General features: G+C 33.9%; 1 protein-coding gene across 4 annotated transcripts in view; it reads left to right on the top strand.

Moving 5' to 3' along the window:
• The window catches only part of MKLN1 (muskelin 1), a 320,903-nt gene that overhangs the window by 240,901 nt on the left and 54,201 nt on the right, over positions 1–25,801 (top strand). For all 4 annotated transcript variants that reach the window (XR_004321257.1, XR_004321256.1, XM_032483347.1 and 1 more), the window contains 4 exons: positions 6,865–6,977; positions 15,673–15,885; positions 22,326–22,547; positions 25,354–25,483. Coding sequence is in view for 2 of the 4 variants with exons in the window: in XM_032483347.1 (XP_032339238.1) it covers positions 6,865–6,977; positions 15,673–15,885; positions 22,326–22,547; positions 25,354–25,483 (678 nt within the window). In the remaining 2 variants the exon portion in view is untranslated. The remainder of the gene's footprint in view (positions 1–6,864; positions 6,978–15,672; positions 15,886–22,325; positions 22,548–25,353; positions 25,484–25,801) is intronic.

The following is a 25,801-nucleotide window of genomic DNA, read 5'->3' on the forward strand; positions in this document are numbered from 1 at the left end:
CCTAATACAAAGTATACTCACAGAATATACAACAGGGAAAGCACAACCATATGTTGAACTGACCCAGAAGATCAGTCTCTAGATAATTTTGTAAGTAGAGCTTTAAAAAGAATATAACTCTTTTTAAAAAGAGAGACAGATGAATCCATTTGATAATCTGCTGGGTCATGAGAGTTCAAGGAAATGGCTAAAGAAGGTAAGGTTAAAGAGCACATAAAATATCTTTCCCCTTCTAATTTATCCCTCTCTTCAGAATTTCTCATGTCAGTCTAAGGTCTTATTAACTGCACTTTCAGAAGGACTAGACTAAATATCGTGACAGAGTTTCATTTTTATCCTGAATGTAAGTTTGTGTTTCTTAAAAGTTTTTTTTTTAATTTCATGTTTTTCCCTTGGTGTCTATATTAATCTAGGAATTAAGCTAACCTCTTTTACAAGACTTACAGCCCTTCTTCTGCCTCTTCTTTTTGACACATGTATTTTACCTGAGGTTGGACCCATGCTATGTCAGTACATAGTATATGCATTCTGTACTATTTCTATGTGGAAAAATGTGTGTGCCATCTTGTGGAGGATTATACAATCAGAACAGTCTGATTTTCCCTTAAGAATCAGAGTAGGATAGATACTGCAATCAAGCTCATAAAATAAAAAGACTGCTGCTTTGTGCAAAATGGTATGAAGACACTGGTATGTTAACATTTCTACATTTTTAAGTGTATAAGAGGTATAAATTAGTACTGCTGGTAGTAAGTAGTTGTAGGGTTTATTTAGTATTGATACCAAAAAAAGACCTGTACCAAAGAATATGGTTGAATTTCATGACCTAAGTAATGACTGATTGATTGACTCAATCATTTGTTTCTTTAGTCTCTTAGAATGAAATTGGTTTGACATCTTGAACATAGACTATGATATTGGTTATTTTACTTCCAGTGCCTCTCTTTCTCTGGCTCCTCCTTTTTAGTCAGTCCTATACGCTGCAAGTTCAGATCTAACCATTTCACATCTCTAGGTAAGATCTTTTGCTGCTACACTGTCCGTGAAGTCAAGTCAGAGCCTTTCTGTTGTCATTTAACCCCCTCCGTGATTTGGCCACTACCTATTTTTGTAACTTATCTCCACTCCACCACCTTTTTTGTTCTTTTAAAATAAACAGTGTGTTTATTCATCACCCAATTTTCACAGCTGTGCATGCATTATTTAATTCTCACAGTAGCTTTGTGAGATAGGCACTGTGTGCCATTTTAGAGCTTTGGAAGTCAGTGGTTAAGGAATTTGGTAGTGATCACTCAGTTGTGATAAAGAGACAGTTCCATCCAAGATCTCCTTGATTTTAGAGTCCATGTCTTTTATTATTATTATTATTTACTAATTAATTAATTAAATTGAAGTGTAGTCTATTTACAATATTGTGTTAAGTTCTGATGTATAGCAGAGTGATTCAGTTATACATATATACATTCCTTTTCACATTCCTTCCCATTAGAGTTTACTGCAAGATATTGTATATAGTTCTCTGTGCTATATGGTAGGTCTTTGTTGTTTATCTGTTTTATATATGGTAGTTTGTATCTGCAATCCCAAACTCTCCATTTATCCTTCCCCACCACCTCCCCCATCCTGTAACCAGAAGTTTGTGTTCTGTGTCTGTGAGACTGTTTCTGTTTTGTAAATAAGTTCATTCATCTTTTTTTTTTTTAGATTCTATGTATAAGTGTTATCATGTGGTATTTTTCTTTCTCTTTCTGACCTACTTAGTATGACAATCTCCAGGTCCATCCATGTTGCTGCAAACGGCATTATTTTAGCCTTTTTTATGCCAAGTAGTATTCCATTGTGTGTGTGTGTGTGTGTGTATATATACACACACACCACAACTTCTTTATCTGGTCATTTGTTAATGGACATTTAAGTTGCTTCCATGTCTTGACTATTGTCAATAGTGCTGCTATGAACATTGGGGTGTACATATCTCTTTTCTTGTGGTTTGATGACTAGAGAAGTTCCTTTAACATTTGTTGTAAAGCTGGTTTGGTGGTGCTGAATTCTTTTAGCTTTTGTTTATCTGTGAAGCTTTTAATTTCTCCATCAAATCTGAATGAAAGCCTTGCTGGATAGCGTATCCTTGGTTGTAAGTTTTCCCCTTTCATCATTTAAAATATATCATGACACTCCTCTTAGGCCTGTAGAATTTCTGCTGAAAAATCAGCTGATAACCTTATAGGAGTTCCCTTGTATGCTATTGGTTGCTTTTCTCTTGTTGATTTTAATATTTTCTCCTTATCCTTAATTTTTGTGAATTTGATAACTGTGTGCCTTGGTGTGTTCCTCTTTGGGTTGATCCTGTGTAGAATTCTCTGCACTTTCTGGACTTGGGTGACTGTTTTCATTTCCAGGTTAGGGAAATTTTTGGCTATTATCTCTGCAAATATTTTCTCAAGCCCTTTCTCTCTCTCTTCTCTTTCTGGGACCTCTATGATGCAAATATCAGTGTGCTTCATATTGTCTCAGAGTTTTCTTAAACTATCCTCATTTCTCTTTATTCTTTTTTCTCCTTTCTGTTCTGCAGTAGTGATTTCCACTAATGTGTCTTCTAGCTCAGTAATCCATTCTTCTGCCTCATTTGATATATTCTTGGTTCCTTCTAGTGTGTTATTCATTTCAGTAATTGTATTCTTCAACTCCATTTGGGTATTCTTTATATTTTCTAACTTTTTGCTAAAAACTTTGCTCTGTGTATCTATACTCCTCCTGAGTTCTCTGAACATCTTCACTATCATTACCCTAAATTCAGATAGATTGCCTATCTCCTCATCATTTATTTCTTCTTCTGGAACTTTATCCTGTGTCTTGGTCAGGAAGATATTTCTCTGCCGACTCATACTGTCTATCTTTCTGTGTGTATTTTTAGGTAGATTAGTTACATTTCTCGACCTTGGAGAAGTAGGACATCTCTGAGGGAGATGTCCTATACATCCTAGCAGTACACTCCTCTCTTGTCACCCAAGGTCTCTTTTCACCCAAGGTCCAGGATCCAGCTGATTCCAGAGTAGAGTCTGGCCTGCGTTTGTGGATTCCTTCCGCAGGCTTTGGGATTGTTGTTTTCTTACTTCTGGTATCTGCCCCCTGGTGGATGAGGCTGGACTAGAGGCTTATCCAGGTTTCCTGGCAAGAGGAATCTGTGCCTGCCCACTGTTGCATGGAGCTTGGTCCTGGTCTTCTGGTAGGTAAGGTGGTATCTAAGGGCGTGTCTAGAGGAGTCTGTGGCTCAGGAAGTCTGTTGACATGTGGGGCTGTGTGTTCCCACCCAGTATCTTGTTTGACCTTAGGCTTCCCAGCACTTAAGCCTGTAGGCTATTGGGTGGTGCTAGGTCTTAGTGCTAATGACCCAAGCAAGATGCCAGCCTCCAGGAAAGCTCATGTAGATGAACACTCCCAGCTCCTGTAGATGTCCACCACCAGCTCTTATGTTCCCAGGGTGAGCCACAGCTGACCCTGCCTCCCCAGGAAACCTTCCAAAACCAGGAGGTAGATCTGGCCCAGGTCCTATAAAGTCACTGCCTCTGTCCTTGGCCCTGGTGCACGCGAGATTCTGTGCAAGCTTCCCAAGAGAGTGAAGTCTGTATTTCCCCTGGGGCTCCTGGGGTTAAGCCTCCCCGGCCTCCAAACCTGATGTTCTGAGGTCTCCTCCTTCCAATGGTGGAACCCCGGGCTGGGGAGCCTGATGTGGGACTCGAGACTCTCACTCCTACATGAGGGCCTCTGTGGCTTAATTATTCTTCAGCTTGTGGGTTGCACACCCAGGGGATATGGGACCCGATTATATCATGAGCATGCCCTTCCTACCATCCTGCTGAGGTTTCCTCTTTATGTTTCCAGTTGAAGAAGATCTTTTCTGCTAGGTTCTAGCCTTCTTTTCCCCAGTGGTTATTTAGCAGTCAGTTGTGGTTTTGTTGTAGTTGTGAAAAAAGGCGAGCTCGTGGTCGTACTACTCCACCATCTTGACTGGAAATCTAAGTCTGTGTCTTTTAAAACCCCTTGTGTGTCTTTCTGTCTCTGTACCTTTGTTATACTTTTTACTCTACTTGTAAAGTCCTCTTCTCTGTCCTTCATTCTGCCAACAAAGCTACCTTCTGATGCATAGGTGCAGTACCACTGTCACAATAAAGTCTTTCCTGAATCCCCTCAGTCTGGTATATTCTCTTCCTTTTTTTGAGTCCCCATGGTGCTTTTTACCTTCCCTAAAGCACTTAGTCTGTACTGCATTATGGTGATTTAGGTACTTTTATATTTTTGGCTAGATTGTAAGCCCCTTGAGGACAGGGACTATGTCTTCTTTCTTTTTATTCTCTAAAGTGCCTGGCAATTTATATTAGTACTCAAAAAATACTGACTGAACAGTCCTGTGAGTATGGGAGAAATAGATACCCTCTATAAGCTATACTCCTTTAAAAGGAAAATATGGAGAAAAGGGTGATGCTTGAAGACAATTGTTCTGCCCCAGGGATGTTCATGAATTGTTACATAACCTATAAGCATGAGAATGGACATCCCATAAACCAAGCTGCTCCCCTGTTGTAAATAATAGCATTTTCTTTTTTCTGCTTTCTTCTCACTACAGTTCTGATTATTTTCTATAATCTTTAAAAGTTTTTAGTATCCTTTATGCATTAAGTAGTATTTTTGCTGGTGTTTGTAAATAATATTTTATCTCTGAATGATTTAACTTAATTAGATGATTTAATTAAATTTTTTTGCATTTCATTCAGGTATAGTAAAAGGTCCTGTTTGCATCTGATTCATTCGGTTTTACTACTAAACTTTAGCTGGGACCAGAAAGCATTCACGAATAAGAATGACATTTTGGATTAATTCCACTGGGATGCTTGCTCTGTGCCAGATTTTATTTTGCTCAGCTATCAATGAGGCTGTTGTGGAAATGTGGGTTTTCTTTGCTATGAGAATTTATGTGTACAAAGAGACCTGCTTTTCAGAAAGAACATTGAGAACCCAGAGCCCAAGAGGAAGGGTTATTAAAGTTAATGAACCAGGGTAACCTTATCCAGAGGGTGCCCAGAAACACTGTAAAACAAAAGGTCAATTGCTATTTTAGTTATATACCCAGTCCGACTCCAGGCTTCAGAATTTAACAGTGTTAATTGCCTTTATGGTGAAACCTTTGCAGATAATTTTTAAGCCAGATGAAAATTCTTTAATTTTTTTCATATAAAATTCTAAGTATCTGGGCATTAATTACCATGTGCCATTTGGGAAACAGAATGTTACTTAACTAATGATAATGGATTATTTTATATGTCTGAGATATGGCAGTTTTTAATAGTTTAAAATAATTTTCATTATTTCTTATTTGTACAGAGCCAAAAGTTTCCTGGGTGCTGAGTTAGACATGGAAACAGATACAGTAATACTGTTTTTACTGGATCTGTGGTACTTAGTAACTGCAAAGTTGCGTATGTGTGTATATATTTTAAAAGTAGAAATGCTGTTCATGCTTGATAGTCTTCAGAATGTTTTTATGTAACTTGTATCTAAAGAACTTCACCACAACACTGTGAGTTTTGTAAATGAAAAAACTAAGACCCAGGGAAGTTAAGTAACCTATACATGATTACCCAGTCTGTTCTTACCCAGAAGCATTATTTTGATTTCCCTTAGGTTCTTTTACTTAGAAAATTCACTTAGAGTTTGAAATTATATGAAAATGTAACAAAAATCTCATATAGGACAGCTCTATGAATGGCAAGAATTTTCTTAAATTGTGTTATGGTATTTCCAGGTGCACTTTTAATTTTAACCCTGCGTGGTAGGATATAACTTAGATGACAGTCTCCACATATGTAGCCGAGGGTATTTCAGTTAGTGAGTAGATGGCTTAACAGTTTTCCTGTAATGTCTTGTTTAACTAAAAAAAAAAATGGTAGACTTGTGCAACCAGTAGACATAAGATATTTACAAAAGGGGAAAATATTTGAAGAAAGGAAAGGCTCTGCTGTTTTATAAAGAAAGGTGGATGATACCCAGTGTTATATATAAAGATTTTTACTACTCACTGAGCAAAAAGTAAGTTTTGTCATGGTGATAAAGTCGATAGATAAAAGACATTCCAAGAGTTAGAAGAAACTAAATTCTTTACATACCTAGAATGACTTAAAGGTTGATTTCTTAGGAGTTAAACCTACCACAATATGTTAGGAAAAATTTTCCCCAGTTTCCATGGGAATACCAAGGCTACGCATCATTTTATTCTTAAGATATCTGACTTTCTAACTCACAGCCAGTTTTAACCATTGTTTTTGGTATTGTAATAGAAAACGGTTTTAATGTTTAAGTTTTTTTTTTCCAGAAATAGCTAGGCATCTTTATGTTTTATTTTGCACTCTATATTTCTCTGGGATTCCCTTTTCTTTCTTTTTTTTTTTTTTTAACAATCTGAGGTTGCATTGATAAGAAACTGCAAATGTAAACTTTTTGTGATGTAACATAGAAGCTACTAAATTGGCTGCACATCAGGATTCCCTGTGGACAGTTTAAAAAGTACTAACTCTTTTTACCCACTGAAGACCTATGGAATCAGAATCATAGGGGATGCCTCCTACTTATCTTTATTTTTATAAATCTCTCAAAATAGTGTTTCTCCAGCAGCAGCCTTTCCATATGCTCATGTTTAGGAAATAGTAGTATTTATCTTGGAATGTTACTAGTTTGAAAATCTCATTTTTAAGTTTACTTAGATAGATATACCTTCTTAAATGATCTTAGAAGCAACTGGCTAAATCTGCTTATCTATTATTAAATTTTGTCCTTAAGTTTATTTTTTACACATTTTTCTAATTTTCATAGAGACCGTTTATTTGTTTGGTGGCTGGGATGGAACACAAGATCTTGCTGACTTCTGGGCATACAGTGTGAAGGAGAACCAGTGGACGTGTATCTCTAGAGACACTGAGAAAGAGGCAAGTTCTCAGACTTTTCATCCACCTGTATTATGATAAGGCTATGGACATACATTTCTTTTTCTGGATGATTTATATTCTTTTCTAATGTCTGTCAGCAGTGATAGAAGGATTTGTAGTGAACAAGGTTAAGTATTCTTGCATTCCAGCTTCTATACCTGGTTCATCAACTACTAATACATGAACAAATCTATTTTATAGAGATGAATAGGAATGGGTATCTAATATAGTTTAGTTTTTAACTACTTTAGTTAAAATATAACTGTGTAACTATGTCTTTTCTCATGTCCCTGTAAACTCTGCTCTTATTTTGAGCACTTATTTTTATTTCTCTGGGAAAATGTGCTTTTGGTGTCCTCCTTATCTCACTATTTTGGCCCCTCACTATTTGACTATATTAATCAGTTTTCACAAAATATGTATTTTATTTTTAACTGAAATTGTATGTACATATTCTTGTGTAAATCTACTGATACATATATACATAAAGGATTTCCATAGTGAATAGGATGGCTTGGATTTATAACTTTGAATTAAATAAGTGCATAATTATACACTGATAGAAGGAACATGTTCATATATTATTTTTTCAAATCTTTATAGAAATTTTTATTGTTCTCTCCATCTAAGGAGTTTCACATTACAAGGTGAGAAATAAACTATAACAAAACAGTAGTAGCCACAAATGAAAAAGGGTGGAAAAGACCTAATTCAAAACCACTGATTTTAATCTAGGAAGGCCATTTCACAGTAAATCTAGGGCTTTATCTTTAATCTTAGAAAACTGGATTCTTACTTATTCAGTGTGTTCTAGTGATTAATCATTTAGGTAGCTTTTATCTTTTCAAATAGATCTTAAAATTCTGATTTCTATTTATTATCCGTGTAAAAATGGCCTTTGCCCTTCAGTATTAAAGTACTGTTTTCTGAAATGACCATTTCTATCCTCAACAGAAATAAAGACAAATCTTAAAAAGATACCTAACATTTCTCTTCAACTATTTTAAATCTCGGTTGATTGTATCTAATTATTTTTACAAGAAGCCTAGCATTCATCCTAAAATCTTCTCTTTTCTTTATTGAATTTATCTAATTGGTGCCAAAGTTCCACTGATTCTAGCATCCAATATCGCATTTCAGATGTCTCTTCTTCTCTATTCCTTTTGGCACTAATTCCAACTTAATGGTTTCTTTCTTAAACTTTTTTGCCTCCATTGTTGATCTCCAGATCTAGTTCCATTCATTAGTAGTCTTAAAAAAAATTCTGGCCACATGACACCTTTGCTTAAACCCTATGGTTAGCTTCAGTCCCTGTTTCAGTTATCTACTGCATTTTACATATTACATGACAAGCACCTACAAAATTTTAGTGGCGTGTAAAAATAAGCATTTATTTTACTCACAAGTCTATAGATTGGGTGATTCTTTGGTTTCGGCTGAGCTCACTCGTGTTGGGAGTCAGCTGGATGTCAGCCAGTCTAGGATAGCTTCAGCTGGGACTACTTGGCTCTGTTCTACATAGTCGGTCACTCACCTTCACCTTCTTGTTGGCTAGCTGAGTCTTGTTCTTATGCAGGGCTGGACTACAAGGGGGATAAAGTAGACATGAGCACTCCATCAAATTTGTTGTTGTCTCATTTTCCCAAAAGAAGTCATGTAACCAAATCCGCAGCTATTGAGTGATGGGCAGCACTATCAAAAGGCATAGATACAGGGAAGCGTAAATAATAACAACAACAACAGTAATAAAATAATTTATCTACCTTAGTTCCTTTTGCTTAAAGTAAAAACTTCAAATTTCTCATCATGATTTGGTCCTCATCTGTTTTTCTAGCCTCATTTTTTTGACTTTATGTGCTAGCCATACATGCAGTTGCTAGAATCATTCAACTTTCTCATATGTGTTCTTTGGAATAGTGTTTTCCCTGATGGAATTAATGGAGGCTTCTCCTCCCATGCACCCAGATTTTACCTAGTAAATGCCTACTTATTCTTTAAAACTCGGTTCAGATTTTACTTCCTCTATGAAACCTTTCTTGACTTCCCTATGCAGAATTAGAAGCTTCCTTTGGTGTGTCCACTTAACCTCTTATATTCCTTGAATGGGTTACTGTAGTGATTGGTTTACATTTCTGTTTCCCTGTGGAGACTGAATTCCTTAAGTTATGAATCATATGCTTACTCTTTAATGAGTAAATAGGTGAGGTAAGTTAAATGAAAAGTTACTACTGGAGAAAAGCAAAGGAATGATAAATATAAAATTCAGGAGAGTGGCTGCTTTGGCAGGAAAGGGAGATCGTTTATAGGGGGGCCTCAAAGCTGAATATTATTGTTCTACTTTTGAAGCTGGGCATGGGTATTTATTACCTTTTTACCATTTGCATGTGAGTAATACCTAGAATGCAATTAATAATTATTTAAAACTAGTATTGGGAAAATACAGAAGTTATTTTGATGAGAACACTTTGTTTTTATTATTTTGAAGTCAACAGAGATAAAGTAAAGTGGTAATTCAGTACTGAAATTCAGATTTATTGTAATTTACTATTACTTTCTTCATTTAAATATCTAAAACCCTTTTGTTGATCCATCATTGAAGTGAATGGGAATATATGGCTCTAGCAAAATGCTCATTCCTTCCAAAACTGAACGGTTAGAATTTCATACATCTAATTTTGTTTTCTGTACCAGTAAGTACAAGTTTTATTGTTTGATGATACCCCAGTGCGTATGTTTTAAAAGTATGCTATACAATTAAAAGGCAAAATTACTATGTATAAAATAAATAAGCAACAAGGATATATTATACAGCATGGGAAAATATAACCATTATTTTTGTAATAACTTTAAATGGAGTATAATCTATAAAAATATTGATCACAAAAAAAAGCAAAATTCACATTAATTTACTTAGATTAAACATGTATCTAATAGCACATGTAGTAGATTGAAAGATAATAGAATGGCTCAGCTCTTAAAGAGAATAATTATTTTAAATGTTCATGCACATACGTTTTTGTAGGTTCAAAACAAATTGTATTTTTCTTTAATTTTGCATTTTTATAAATCTCTTCAGTGTCTTAACAGAAGACAGCTAGATTCTTATGTGCTTTTGCATTTAATCTCTTGCAACATGTTGTTTTGTGTGAAATATATGAAGAAAATTGGACCTCACATTGATATTCTTGGGAAAGAAAGTAGTATTTTGATAGTAGCCTTTTTAGATAATACATGTTCTTTTTTGATCTTATCCCCCAAATTGACAAGTATTTGTTTCTTAAAGGTAATTGCACTATAGACTCTGAAGCCCTATCAGCTTATGTTCTGTATTCTGTTAAATTAAAATCCACTAGTCTGTGTTGCTCTTTGAATGTATCTTTTACCCATGCTTTTTTTTTTTTTTTAACTCATGTATTGGTCCCTTGAAAAATATCTGAGTTATGTACATCTTCCAATTGCTGACATATTTTATTATGTACTATCCCCCAAAACCACATTTATTAATATCACTGTCAATCTCATTAGAAAAGTCTTTTAAGTATTGGGAAAGTGTCAAGATCACAGTGGCAGGTAGAAGTTTTCTACAACTCTAATTTTTGTTTAAAAATGTGCCCTGTATTATTGGCAACAAATTTTGTCAGTTGTTTTCCTTCAGGATAACGCATTTCATTTTTTTTTAATTGAAATGTAGTTAATTTACATTAGTTAGTTTCAGGTGTACAACAAAGTGATTCAGTTATACATATACATACATATTTTTTCATTTCAGAGTCTTTTCCATTAAATGTTATTAGAAGAAATTAAATATAGTTCCCTGTGCTATACAGTAGGTCCATGTTGTTTATCTACTCCTACTAATTTATCCCTCCCTGCCATTTCCCCTTTGGTAACCATAGTTTGTTTTCTATGTCCGGGAGTCTGTTTTTGGTTGGCAAACAGAATTTGTATCATTTTTTTAGATTCCGCATATAAAGTGATATTATATGATGTTTATCTTTCTCTCTCTGACTTATTTAACTCAATATGATAATCTCTATGTTCATCCATATTGCTGAAAATGGCATTATTTCATCCTTTTTTATGGCTGAGTTTTTTATATATATATATATATATGTATACACACACACACACACACAACACACACACACACACACATATACATACATACACACACACACACACACATATATCACACGTCTTCATCCAGTCATCTGTCAGTGGACCTTTAGGTGGTTTCCTTGTCTAGTTCATTTATTTTTTAGAAAATGTCTGAATAACCATATTTGGATTGTTAGTTTTCTTTCAAATAAACATAGTATTTCATCAAAAATGCAGCTTGGTCAGCTTGCAACTCAAACAATTGCATAGGTGCTTTTTCTCGAGGCAACCATCAAGTAGCTACTATCAAGTAGCATTGTTTTATGATTTCCTAAATCTCTTTAACTGTGACTTAATAGAAGGCAGCTGGATTCATATCTGCTTCTACATTCAGTCTATTGCTATATCAAAAGTCATGTACCCTCTGGAAGATATTAATATACTCATACGAGAATAAGAGTATAAGAGTGAAAAGATAAATTTTTTTTATCTTAGTATTGTTTTGAAAATAGCTTGACTTTGTGGATTCCCTGAAGTGTCTTAGAGACCCGACTGCACTGAGACCTGCTGCTTTAGTTTAATCCACAGTCCCTATTCACATATAGACAGTTATCCCAATTGTGCCTCAGTACTGTCCTTTATAGTTGTCTTACTGTTACCCCTGACCTCTATCCCTGACCCAGGGCTCAATTCATTTTCATGCATTGCACTTCAATATCATGTTTCTTTAGTCATCTTTAGTTTGGAACAGTTCCTTGACTTCTCCTTGTCTTTCTTGACCTTGACATTTTTTGAAGAATGCAAGGCTGTTGTTTTCTAGAATATCCTTCAGCTGAGTCTATGATGTTTCCCTAGGATTGGATATATAGATGAAGCATTTTTAGCAAGAATGCCATGAGGAGGACATTGGATCCTTCTCAGTTTATCATATTAGGATTGCACATTATGTCAGTTTGTCTGATGTTAGCTTTGATCAGTTGGTTAAGAAGGGTGCTCACCAGATTTCTCACTCTATAATTAATAAGTAATTTGTAGGGAAACATTTTGAGATTATGAAAATATTCTGTTACTCATCAAACTTTCACCCTTTTAGCATCCACTGAAGAAATTTTTAAAACTTCTCCCAAAGTAGTTGTTCTATTTTGTATACCTTCCAGAAATGTGTAGAGTTCTGGTTGCTCTGTATCTCCTTTCTCTGTTGAATTGCTTTGGCACCTTTGTCAAAAATCAGTTGAGCGTATAAGTATATGTCTCTTTTTCCACACTCTAATCTGCTTCATTGTCCTTTGGTCTGTTTATATTCCAGTATGTCACTCCTTCAGGTCAAGTAATGTAGCACCTCTTTGTTCTTCTGTTTAAAAATTATTTTGACTCTTCTAGGTGTTTTACATCTTCATGTAAATTTGAGAATCATATTGTCAGTTTCTGAAACTGTGGGAATTATGATTGGAAAGGTGTTGAATCTATAAATCAATTTGGAGAGAATTGATGTCTTAATGATAGTGAGTCTTCTAATCCATGAACAGTGTTAAATTTCCGTTTACTTCAGTCTTATTCATTATCTCTCTGCACATGGAGCTTGCAGGTTAGAGGTCTTTTTTGTTTTCATTAAATGGATCCCAGTGCATTTTGTTTTTCCACAGTATTATAAACTTAAAATTTTTAAAGTTTCAATTTGTTTGTTGCTGATATACTGAAGTAAATTGGTGCTTTATTATTGCCTTTGTGTCACATCACTTTTCTAAGTCTGCTTATTATTTCTAACAGTTTCTGTTCTGTTCTTTGTTGATTTCTTAAGATGTTTTAAACAGTCCTGTCATCTATGAATAGAGACAGTTTTACTTCTTTCTTTCCACCTTTTTTTTAATCATAACTTTTTATTTTATTTTTTAATGCCTTATTGCACTGACATTGAATTTCCAGTAAAATGTTAAATAGGAGAGGTGAGAATAGATATACTTATTCTGTTTCAGATCTTAGCAGGAAATCATTTCAGATTTCACCATTAAGTGAAAAATTAGATTTAGGATTTTCATACATCGTTTGTCAGATTGAGGAAGTTCATTTCTATTTCTAGTGTCTGGTGAGTTCTTCCTCATGAATATCTGTTGAATTTTATCAAGTGTTTTTTCTATATATGTTGATAAGATCATGTTTTTTCCCTTTGGTCTTTTAATGTGGTGAATTACCTTGATTGGTTTTCAAATGTAAAATGGGCTTTGCATTTCTGAGATAAACTCTCTTTAGTTATGAAATATGCTTTTTATATATTGCCATATTCTAGTTGATATTTTAAAGACGAGTTTTGTGTCTGTTCATGAGGTATACTAACTACATATATATTGTTTCTCCTCTTCCTCTGTAATATTTCACTTCACTGCTATGTTGTCCTCATAAAGTATGTAAGTTAGGAATGATTACAAAACAGATGAAAAATGGAGGTCTTTTTCTTCCTCCGTTTTCTGAAAAAAGTTGACAGTATTTTTCCCATAAGTATTTGATAAAATTTACCAGTTCAGATATCTGGAGCTGGCATTTTCTGTGTGGGAAGGTTTTAAATTATAAATCCAAGTTTTCAACTGATATAATGACCTCAGATTTTCTCTTTCATCTTGTGTCAATTTTAATGAGTTTTAATTTTTTCAGGAAATATGTCCACTTTATCTATGTAGTCAAATTTTACCTATGTTTTTCATGGTAGTTCCTTGTTTTCTTTTTAATATCTAGAAAGCTTGTGATGATACTACTGCTTTCATTTCTGATACTGGTAATTTGTATTTTCTCTCCCTTTTAAAAAAATTAGTCTTACCTAGTGGTTTATAATCTATTAAGCTTTCAAAAAACACTTTATTAACTTTCTCTACTTTTGTCTGCTTTATTCTCTTGCTTTGTATTCTTGTCCCTTTTTTATTCTTAGGATATAATTTGCTCATCATTTTAATAGCACTTGTGCTAATTAAACTGAAGCAAGAAGTTCTGGTATTCTATTAAAATTTCAGATTTCATACTCTAGGAAATATGGCATAGATTTAATATATATTACCCCATATTTATTTTTCAGATTATTTAAGTATGGAGTAAATACTTCCTTAAATAAAATTTCTACCCTATCTGCTAAAGATTTTCCTTCACAAAAATCTTTTAAAATAATTTTTAAGATAATAGTATGAATACTAAATTACAGATTCAAAGCAACTTAATATCTGGATTAATAACACTAATGTCAAACTGTTCTTCCTATCTAATATTTTTATTCCTTCATTTAATCTAAATAATGCTAGATTACTCCTCCTGTAATACTACTTTTTTATGTGATACTCTACTCTAGAAACCTGTAATAGTTCTGTATTTCTTGCAAGATTACATCTAGTTCTCCTCTGTCAGTCATTCACAGGCTTCCTATTTCTGCCTTATATTTCAACTCTGTTATTTCTGCAACAGGAATTCTTCATCTCAGTCATAACCCCACACATTGTATTTTGTGTATTTTTGCTTTTGTTTCTCTTACCTTCTGGAGAAAACAATCTGGGATAGTGGAAAGAGCATAGCTTTTGGCCTGATTACACTGGGGCTTACTTCTCTTACTCTCTATTCTTATTTTTATTCTCTATCTTACTTCCTAGTTTTGTGACTATAGAATTACTTAGACTCTGTGAAATGGTGATAACATTTCCTTATAGAATTGTTCCAAGGATAATTGAAATACATACATGCATACATAGTAATAATATAGACAGAATTTAGGAGATATTTAACAAACATTAGTTCCCTTTCTTTATCCCCCTTTTAACTAATCCAGTCCTACCCAATTGGAATTCCTTTTTTTTTTTTAATGAACTCTTTTTTTGGCTTATACTACAATTTTTTTTACCTTTTATTCACTCCTGTGATACAAATGATCTCAACTAATTAGTTTTTGTTGATAGTATAATGTTTTTCATTTTGTTTCCTACTTGTTTAATGTAGCTGAGTTATTCTGTCTGGAGAGTCAGTTTTATATAATGTAAAGGGTAGATGAAGAACAGAAAGACTTGGACTCTCACTCTGCTTCTGTCACTAGCTTACTAGCTTTCAGGGGGATATCTCTCCTGTCTGGGCTTATTATCTCATTTTAAAAAGGAGATCATTAAACTACACATTTTTTAAGGTTACTTCCAATTATGAAATTTTAAATATTCCTGGAGTGCCTATTTTATGCTAGATTCTGATGAGATATACAAAAATATTTCGAAAGACCAAACCTGTCTTTAAGTAGCTTGACATGTGAGGAAGAATTAAGCTCTATGCACAAATGACTGAAATGTAATGGAATATACAGTAGCATCCATATATTGTTATAAACAGAGTGTCATAAGGTACAGAATAGTTCATCTCGTCTTTCCTGGTAGAATTTAAGCATTTGTGTCTCCTACTGCTTATTTTATTTTCCACTAGAGATTTAAGCCTAGTATTAAACTTGATATAAGTTTTTGAGCAAACCTTTTTGTGGAAGTCAACGAAAGAGGGCACTTAATTTTAGTTTCTGTTATTTATTCTTTGAATTTTTTTTCCATTTTCTCTCTCTCTCTCTCTCTCTTTTTTTTTTTGCTCTCCACAGAATGGTCCTAGTGCTAGATCATGTCATAAAATGTGCATTGACATTCAGCGAAGGCAAATCTACACATTGGGACGTTATTTGGATTCCTCTGTGAGGAACAGCAAATCTTTGAAAAGTGACTTCTATCGTTATGACATTGACACAAACACATGGATGTTACTCAGTGAGGATACTGCTGCTGATGGAGGACCGAAATTGGTGTTTGATCATCAGGTTTGGTGCACAGATAACTATATGGTGGAATTAATTAGTGCTCAGTGACTCTTACTCTTAGAGTTTATTTTACATGTTATGCTGAGTTGTCTGTTAGTGATTTTCACTGTGAATACCTGTAACAGATAATAAAAAGAATTGTTGTTTTCAGTAGGTATAAGGTTATTCTTAAGTTTTTTTTCCTCTTGTTTGGTGCAGGATAAAATACTAAGATCTCAGAACACAGTTGTTAATTTATAAAAACTTCAGAGAGTAGATGGAGCAATATATATTAGGGAAAACAAATTTTGTTTTATGATATTCATAAATCATAATAACAACTTGCCCTTTTAAAAAATTTTTATTCTACATTCCTGGAAGATTTAAAATTATAATGAGTTCAAGAATTTGAAATCTAGAGCTTTTCTTCTAGTACAAGTGAAATGTATTTACTTTTATATATAATCACAAACTCACTATAAAACAGATAAGAATTTGGCATATATTAGATGAAGTTTAAGTACAACAAAAGTCACATGATGATGTTGTAGTCAAGGAGACTACATATTAGCAGTCTTGTAAACGATTGTAATATGCATATAGCTGTCATCATCATCCCACTGGTGTCATTATCATTGTTACTTGTCTTTGAATACTTATTTTGTATCAGTATAGGTCAGTATCTCAAACAAAATAGTAACCACTTTGAATTTTATAGGCAGTTTTGCTTGGCTTAACCCATGTCCAGAGTTTTTTTGGAGTATAGGGAAGAAAAAAGCTTTAAAAATCTGTAACACTGTATTGATGAACAAAGCATTATGTAGTACTTGACAAATGGGAGGTGGTGCTAGAATTATGACAGAATCCAGCTTGTGCCTAATATCTAGGGTTAAAACCGAAGTCTTTTTTTATTGTTTTTTTACCAATTTTTGTTAATTCTTTGCTTTAAGACTAACCTCCTGCCATCTTTATATTAAGTGGGTTTTATAGGAGAGGTAGGGAAAAGAGAAGTGAGTTACATGCCTATCAAGTAAGTAGTGGGTAGAAAACCAAAAATATTAGGCTTTGAAGTACTCTGCAGATTGAATTTGGAACTTCTGCTGGCTCTACATAACTGAGCTCTGCAAAGCTTTGCATTTCCCTGTTTACATCCTCAGTGTTGTTCATGTGGAAAATAGCTCCAAAAAAGTTAAAATGGTTCTGATCTTTTAAAAACAGAACATCACCAGATAACATTGTTAGGGGAGCAGTTTATTTTCTTGCTTCCAACTGGTTACAAATTTCTTTTACAAAAGAGGTTTATGTTTTTATTATTATAGATTGAAAAAAGAATAGCTTAGGGGTAGTCTGAGTACAGCACATAAGTTGTTCTTGTGTGTGGCCTTTGTTTCTCTTGACTTTGGTAAGATAAAATGTTCCTTGGAGCCTAGGTTCTGTTAAATAATGCTTGGTGTTCAATTCATTAGATGTTATTAACAGAACACAAGGGTGAAGAAACCAGACTTTCAGTACTATTTCAGCCAACAACTACTTCTGTGACCTTGAACAATTAACACAGTCTGTTTAAGTCTCCATATTTTATTCCACTTACTGCAAGTAAAAATAGAAGTTGGAACTTACTCCAGAAATTACTTGGAATTGTTTGTGACACTTTAAGATTTGACAGTTTACGTTCAAATTTGAGAAGAACATGAGAAAGCTAGAGGCATGTAAAAGTTACTTTGCCATTTTGAATTTTAACATATTTAAAAAATTAAAATTCAGGGACTTCTGGATTTCCTCAGAACATAGTAGCAGCTTAGTTCTGAAGCTTTCCATTTTGTTGCTTTGTGTGATTTTTTTCAGGAGCAATGAGAACCAAACAAAAAGATTTAAAAAACACAAGTTACATATTCAGCAAAACCAAGAGCCAAAGATAACCCACAACACCTGATTCCTTGTAAATTTAGCCAAAAGCATCTGTAATACCCAGAACCTGTATTGAAGCACACAACAGTATAATGGGGGAGAACTGGGAATGCAGAGAAAGCCTGGCAAACATACATCATAGTGGGAAGTGTCATGAGTAAAGCAGAAATTGAACCCAGGGCACCACTGAGGGGAGTAAGTTAAATGACATGTGGAAAGTGCCCCACAAGGCCCATAGGTGTAGATGTCAGAAAGCACCATCTTCCAAAATTAAGGGAAACACCATGATGGATGGAGACAGTGGCTCCTTTTACATGCCCTTTGAAGGGACTAGGGATGCTCAAAGCTTAAGATAGAAGCCCCCTAAACCAGATAAAGTTCATAATTAGAGAAGACATGGCTTCACAGAAGCACTGTATTTTGAAGAAGCCATTCAGTTTAGTGGCAACGGAGGAGGGACTCCTTGAGTATAAATGTCATCATTCTATAGGAACCTTGTGTTAACTGGTCCAGGGAAATTCAGCTCATTTAAATATGAAAAACTAAGAAGCACTAAACACCAGATCTTTAGAGAAGTACTCTAAATAAAAACAATAAAAGGAAAAAAAATAGCAAAAACTTCTTTCATGCAACAGCAGATGAAAGAAGTATTCTAACGTGAATTAAATGACTAAATGAAGTTTGAAATGCTGAAAAAAACTACAAGGTATAAATTCAAGAATGCAGATGAGAGGGAGGGTATAGTTCAAGTGGTACAGTGCATGCTTGGCATGCACAAGTTCCCAGGTACCTCCATTAAATAGATAAATAAACCTAATTGCCTCCTCCCACCTGCCCCCACCAAAAAAAAAAAAAGAATGCAAATGAGATGGCCAAATAATAGGAACAGGTGAGACTTGACCTGGTAAATCTCAGGAAAGAAATTGAAGAGAAATATAATAACATTTTGAAAAATGAAGACTAAGCTGCAAGGAGCATAAAGAAGAATAGATAACGGTCATATAGCATAGAAATAAGAAAAGCAGATGAAGAAAACAGATATAAAGATAAAAGGATTAGCCAGAAAATTATAGATAGAGAAGAAAGGCAAAAGAGGGTCAACATACACATCACTGGCTGGCAACATTAAAGAAGAAAACCAAAACAGTGGAGCAGAACAAATATTTATAAATAAAATTCAAGAAAACTTTCCTGAAAAAAGACTAGTCCACATATCAAAATGACATGCTATATTCAGGGAAAATTGACCTAGGCGTTGAACTCTAAGATATATAATAGTAACATTGAATTTCAAAGATAAAGAGGCCATTTTGGGGGAAACTAGACAAAATGATCCAGAAGTAAAATGGGACTCATATCAGATTTTTATACGAATGCCTTCAACGCCAAGAGACAGTAGAGTAACATATAGAAGGTATTCAAAGAAAAGACAGTGTGAGCCAAGGATTTTATATCTAGCCAAACTGTCCTTCAAATAGAAACACTTTTTGAGGAAATTACTAGAAAATGGGATACGAGCTAGTCAGGACATGGCAGGAGAAACTTTAGTCACAGGATTAGAGATCTCAGCTCAATGACTTTCTCCCTGGGTCAGCGTGGATCATTGGCAGGCTAAACATATACTTTTACTGTCCTCCTGCCCCACATCCTGTGAAAGGACAGGAGAATACATTAATGCCCTTAGGGAACTTAAAATATTTGGGAGAATTCCTGTAAGGTAGAAAGCAGATAGAATCAGATCCAACCACAGCCTATAAGGTAGCAACAACTTTAGTCTCAAAGTGTATAGCTGGGGCAAACATTAGATGATTAATTGGAGACAGAATAGCAGGGCACTTTCCAGTTTGACTGAGTAGCAGGGAACTGTGATAACTGTCCACAGGTCAAGTGTTGAGTGTGGACATTGGAGCTGGAAAGATAGAGCCATACTCAAGGGATGCTAGAGAGCTGCTACAGAGCCCTTCACCGCATCCTGTCTCATCTCTCCCCACCCAGCCCCGTGAGGCACACTATCGTATATGCAAGAGGCAGATGAATAGAGATTCTCAGATACAAAGAAGGCTAAAACAATAACCCCAAAATCCAAATATTTGAAGATAGTTAATACTATGAGATATAAGATATTGAACTCAAGGAATTAAGAATTAATGAAGGAAAACAGCTAGTAGTTTGAACTGAAGAAGTTTTTAAGATAAATTTAAGTGATATTTTTAGAGCAATTCAGCATCTCTGAAAAGGAAATATATAGAAAAGCTATAAATTAAAGATTTGATAGCAAAATAAAAATCTCAGTAAATTGATTAAAAAGCAGTGTGGCTCTAAAACACTCAACTTAAATGGTTGCTAAATTAGTGACTGGAAATTATGAGAGAAGAGTTAAGAAACAGAGGAAAAGACCTAAAGTTCTGATATCTACTTAATAGGAATTCTAGAAAGAGAATGGAGGCCAAAAAACAAACAAAAAATCACTCCAGGTGAAAATGAAGAAAACTCCCAGAGCTGAAGATAGTTTTCAGAATGAAAGAAATACCAAGTGCAGATCAGGATGAATGAAAAGAATATCCTTACCTAGATACTTCTTAATGAAAATTTCAGAACCAAAGAAGAAGAGAAAATCCTGAAAGCCACAGAGAGAGAACTAATTATCTTTGTAGGTAAGCAGGGATCAGAGTAGCATGAGGCATTTTTGGAAGTTGGCAGGATGGAGGGTGGTGGGTTGGGCAACACTGCTCAGAAGGCTTTATAGGCATACCTTCAAATTTTGTGAGGAGAAAATTATTTTGAACCCAGCCTAAGCCTAGCTAAGTTACTGGATTTCCAGAAGCATTTTTCAGAGATTAAAAATTAAAAGGAAACCATAAACTGATGAACAGCATAAGGTTTCCTAGAGTGATTAAAACTTGCCATTTGATAATTGATCCTCATTGAAACTGCATATCTTACCCAGGGAAGAAACAAAGTGAAGAAATAAAATTGATTCTGTTTTGTGTCCTGTTTGTTCTAAAATGAGGGAAGAATCATCAAACTACTACAGTATCTTCCTTCTTTTTTGAATTGATTTGGTCTGGTATGCTGGGAAGAGCTACCAAGATAAAGATGTTTATACCTCATCCCTGATGATAAATGAGGATAGCCTTATCAAAATTAAACTTAAATATCCCCCAACAGAAAGAGAAACTCCCTTTGTAGCCATATGAAGTAGAACCATAGGGGTGGATAACAGATATTGGCCAAAGTTAGTATGAGTCTGTGAATTTATGAAAATGTAAATAGACTCACATTGTATGGGTCCCTCAGCAATGTATGGATTGCTTTTCATGATATAATCATGTAAGATTAAAGAGTAAAGTCATTTTTCTTTCAAGTACCAGGGATATGAAAACTTTGTCACTCGGTTTTTCAATCATATTTCCTAAGATTTCACCCTTAAGGAATTGTAGATTTTCATCTTAATTTTTGGAAGCCTGCCAGAAACCTGGGACATGGCAAGTGAGTGGAACTTTTTAGTGGTAGGTAAAGATTAGGAGATGCTAGAATCCTTTCTTTTTAATACTTAATATTAATTTTAAAATAAGCTTTATAATAACTTAAATAGTTTTTTATTAAAAACAATACAAAAGATAGATAAATAGAAGAAGTAATCTGATGGGAGGAGAGAATGGAACATTTAATGGCTAGTATTTGTGCTTTAGCAAAAAATAGTAGATGTTTTATGTACATGATTTATTCTTTAAATGTAAATGACACTTGTTTCAACATCTAATTACCAAAGTGGACTTAACATTTTCTTTGAAATAGATTTTGATTCTTATTTATTGTCTTGTGACAAATGGCTGTTTTCTCAGATATTTTTGTGAAAATAATCTCCGTGAGTTGAAAGAATGGAAGAATCAAGGTTGGCTTTTGAACTTGAATTGCATAATATACCTCAAAGAAAACTGAATTTATAGTATCATTTTAAAAGGGGGCAACATTCGTCATTCCATAAGTGAGGCTGTTGCAAATGTGTGTTTGTTTTACTATTTGGTAGCAGCATAATGTGAAGAATTTTGTAAAATAAATGCAAGGGGATGAATTTAGCTGCATCACTCTTCTTCACATATTGCTATCCTATCAGATGGTAGCAAGATGAATAGGATGCTTGCCTAGAATGGAAAGAAGAGAATTTTTTTTTTCATAAGGAGGGTATGATTACTGTTTACTCATAGAGTATGATCAGTATTCGCTCTAAGGTATAAATCAGCACCTAATGTATTATTGGTTGATTTGGTTAGAGTTATGCAGCTTAAACAAAGCATAAAGCTCCTTAACCTAACGTATTTTATTCTCACTAGGAAAAATGGAAACCTTAGATATCTATCCTGAATCTCTGACAGGTGGTGAACAGTATTTTAATAAGTACATATGAGTGCATAATCAGGGGTGGTGTTTAGTGTTATTAAGACAAATGGTCAGTTTTTTTTGAGAATCTAAAAATGCACATACTGGTTTCATTTTAGCACGTATGATAGGAACAATCTAAAACTATTCAATCTGTTGCCTTGTTCTAATAGATGTGTATGGACTCCGAAAAACATATGATCTACACCTTTGGTGGTAGAATTTTAACCTGTAATGGCAGCGTAGACGACAGCAGAGCCAGTGAACCACAATTCAGTGGGTTATTTGCTTTCAACTGTCAGTGCCAAACCTGGAAACTTCTTCGAGAAGACTCCTGTAATGCTGGGCCTGAGGACATCCAGTCTCGGATAGGACACTGCATGCTATTCCACTCAGTAAGAATATTGTACATTGAATTATGTTATTTTGTCATGGATCTCTCACTAGGAAAAGAAGTGGTGAAATCCAATTCTTCAGTAAGATCAGAATTTTTTGTTAGAGATTAATGATTAGTGTTGGCAATGATAGACAACAATAAAAACTACCTTTAGCAGTGAACTGTTTGCTAATTATAAGATTCTTCCTATCAACCTAGTAATTTTTAAGTAGTTATCACCTTAATACTAATCTAGGCACTTTCATGACTAACTTCACCGTTTATATAGATATTGTAGCTATTTCTCTTTCTTATACCTTTCTACTTACTGTTTTCTCTTAGTACCTGTAAGATCAATTTTCTTATCTGTTTTTATTTTCCCCTCTAGTACTCTCCATTAAGTGCAGAGAATTAAGAATTGACTTTATAGAACTAGAATTAAAATTTATCAGCAAAAACCAACATACAGATATTTCTTTAACCTTCTCAAATGTTTTAGTGAAAACTTGGGCTTCTTGCTGTGAACATAACTTTAAAAATCTATTGTGGATAATTTTTAACATATGCCAAAGTAGAAAGAAAAGTATAATAAGTTCCTACATACATATTTATCAGTTTCAACAGTTACCATTATTCCACTATTCGTTTTTCATGTCTCTAACCAATTTATATCTTATTTCTTTTTTTAATGTTTCTTTGATTTTTAAGTTTATTCTTTAATTTTATTGTGTTGGGGTATTTTGAAGCAAATTCCAGACATTATATCATTACACTTGTAAATACCATAGTGTATCACTAAAAGGTAAGGACTTTTTAAAAACATAATTACAGTACCATTATGATGCCCAAAATAAAGCAGTTTGTTTTCATTTTATGCTGCATTCATTTGTCTCTTGAAATACTGAAAAATATCTTTTTATAGTTGGTTTATACAAGCCAGAATCCAGAAAAGGTCTGTGTATTGCATTTGGTTGTTACTACTCTTAAATTTCTTTTAATCCATAACAGTACTCCCCTCTCCTATTTTTTGATCTCTGTATAGCACTGATTTGTTTTGGGTTTTTTTTTTTTAATTGAAGTACAATCAGTTACAATATGTCAGTTTCTGGTGTACTATATAATGTCCCAGTCATGCATATACATATATTCGTTTTCATATTCTTTTCCATTAAAGGTTATTACAAGATATTAACTGTAGTTCCCTGTAGCACTTATTTGTTAAAGACAGTTAATCATGTGTGCTCTAGGATTTCCTTTATTCTCAGTTCGGCTGATTTTATACTCGTAGTGTCATTTAACATGATCCTCTGTCCTCTATATTTCCTGTGAGCTGATACTTACATCCAGAGGCTTGATTTTGGATTTACTCTCCTTTTTTGGGAGGGCCAAAGAGGAGATGTAAGAATACTTTACAGATGTTCTGACTGCAAAATAGCAAGAGGCATTTAATATATGGTTGTCATGTTAAAATTGTTCCAGTGGGTTTAAGTGTTATCAGCCTGACTGATCAATTATAAACTTTCCTGTCAACTTTTAACCTAATGGCTTTAACAGCCTCTGAGAGTCATAGCTTAGATTTCAGTAGGGACTATAACTAATTAATTTGTTAACTAATTAGCTATCCTAATATGTAAAGCATATGGGATAATAATATAAATGTTTGATTCTTTTCCTCTATCACCTTTTCATACTAATAGGTTTAGGCTTCAAAGTTTACCAGTTAGTTTTTTTTTTTAAGTATTACTATGAACTCATGGATTTTTATATATTTGATTTTTTTAAGTATATATATTTTTTTATTGAAGTATAGTTAGTTTACAGTGTTGTGTCAATTTCTGGTGTACAGCACAATGCTTCAGTCATACATGAGTATACATAGATTCATTTTCATATTCTTTTTTGCCATAAGTTACCACAAGATGTTGAATATAGTTCCCTGTGCTATACAGTATAAATTTGTTTATCTGTTTTATATTATTTGATGTCTTTAATCTCAGTGCTATCATTTTTCTTTTTTATCCCCTGAAATTTAATACCTTTGATTTTGTTTTCATGTATCTTTTAAGATTAAAATCCTGCTTCCTAATGACGATATGATACTACTTGCTCTGACTTCCTGTAATAGTTTCAGAATAGCAAACCAAACCAAAAAAAAAAAAAAAAAATCACTGAATGCTGTTTAAGATTGCTTTCTGATTATTGTTTTGTTTAGGATATAGCCTGCTAAGGATGGGTAGACAAAAAACAAGAATTAAGATTAATAAAAATACCACCTCTCTGTGTGATCATGTCTTTCTGTGTGCTCATGTCTTGGTATACAGATAGGTTTATTTGTTTTACTTTTTTTTCAAATTTCAGACATTTTTTTTTCTTTTGAGTTAATTTTGTTTTCTAATTAAATAAAAACATACACATAGATCTAAAGGCAGAACCGTAAGTGAGTATACATTCAGAGAGATCTTGTTTTTATCCCTGGCTTCCTGCTCTGTTCCTTCCCATGTATGTAACTGTCTTTTACTAATTTCCTTTGTTTCTTTTTAAAGAAAGAAACAAACACAACACATCTTTCTTTTTCTCCTTTCTTACATAAAGGCAACAATTATTCTATGCCTTGCTTTTTCCTGTTTCAATAGGATATCCTTGCAATTACCTCTTGCAGTATGTAGAGGTTCCTCATTCCTCGTTACACCAGTGTAGTACTCCACTGCATGAAATCTCTCATAAAATTACTTTTGTAGAGATTTAAGTTTTAAAATGATCATTCTGAATTATTCATGGAAATGACTACTTTTTTTCTTCCTTGCCCTTTTTATCTTGTTTTTCAGAAAAATCGTTGCTTATACGTGTTTGGTGGCCAGCGATCGAAGACCTATTTGAATGATTTCTTTAGTTATGATGTGGACTCTGATCATGTAGACATAATATCAGATGGTACCAAGAAAGACTCTGGAATGGGTAAAGGCATTTAGTGATTCTTCTAACATGTCTTATTTACTTTAGGTAGAAGACTATAGTCCATTTTCTTTTCTTTCTAACCGTTCTACTTCCTTTTCCCATTTGTTTAATTGAAGTAATTCTGAGTAAGAGAGAGAAAACTCTACCAGCTAAATTTTTGAGTTCTATCCACTTAAAGATACTATATGAATTATTATTATTTCTTTGAGGAGAAAAGTAGTATGTGAATTTCAGAAGGAATTATTTACATGTGTGCTTGTTGGCGGTGGTTGTAAAAATGAATATCTTAAAAACTATATGACCTTGTATTTGCTGATC

Source organism: Camelus ferus, chromosome 7, assembly GCF_009834535.1.
Source record: "Camelus ferus isolate YT-003-E chromosome 7, BCGSAC_Cfer_1.0, whole genome shotgun sequence".
Classification (NCBI taxonomy): domain Eukaryota; kingdom Metazoa; phylum Chordata; class Mammalia; order Artiodactyla; family Camelidae; genus Camelus; species Camelus ferus.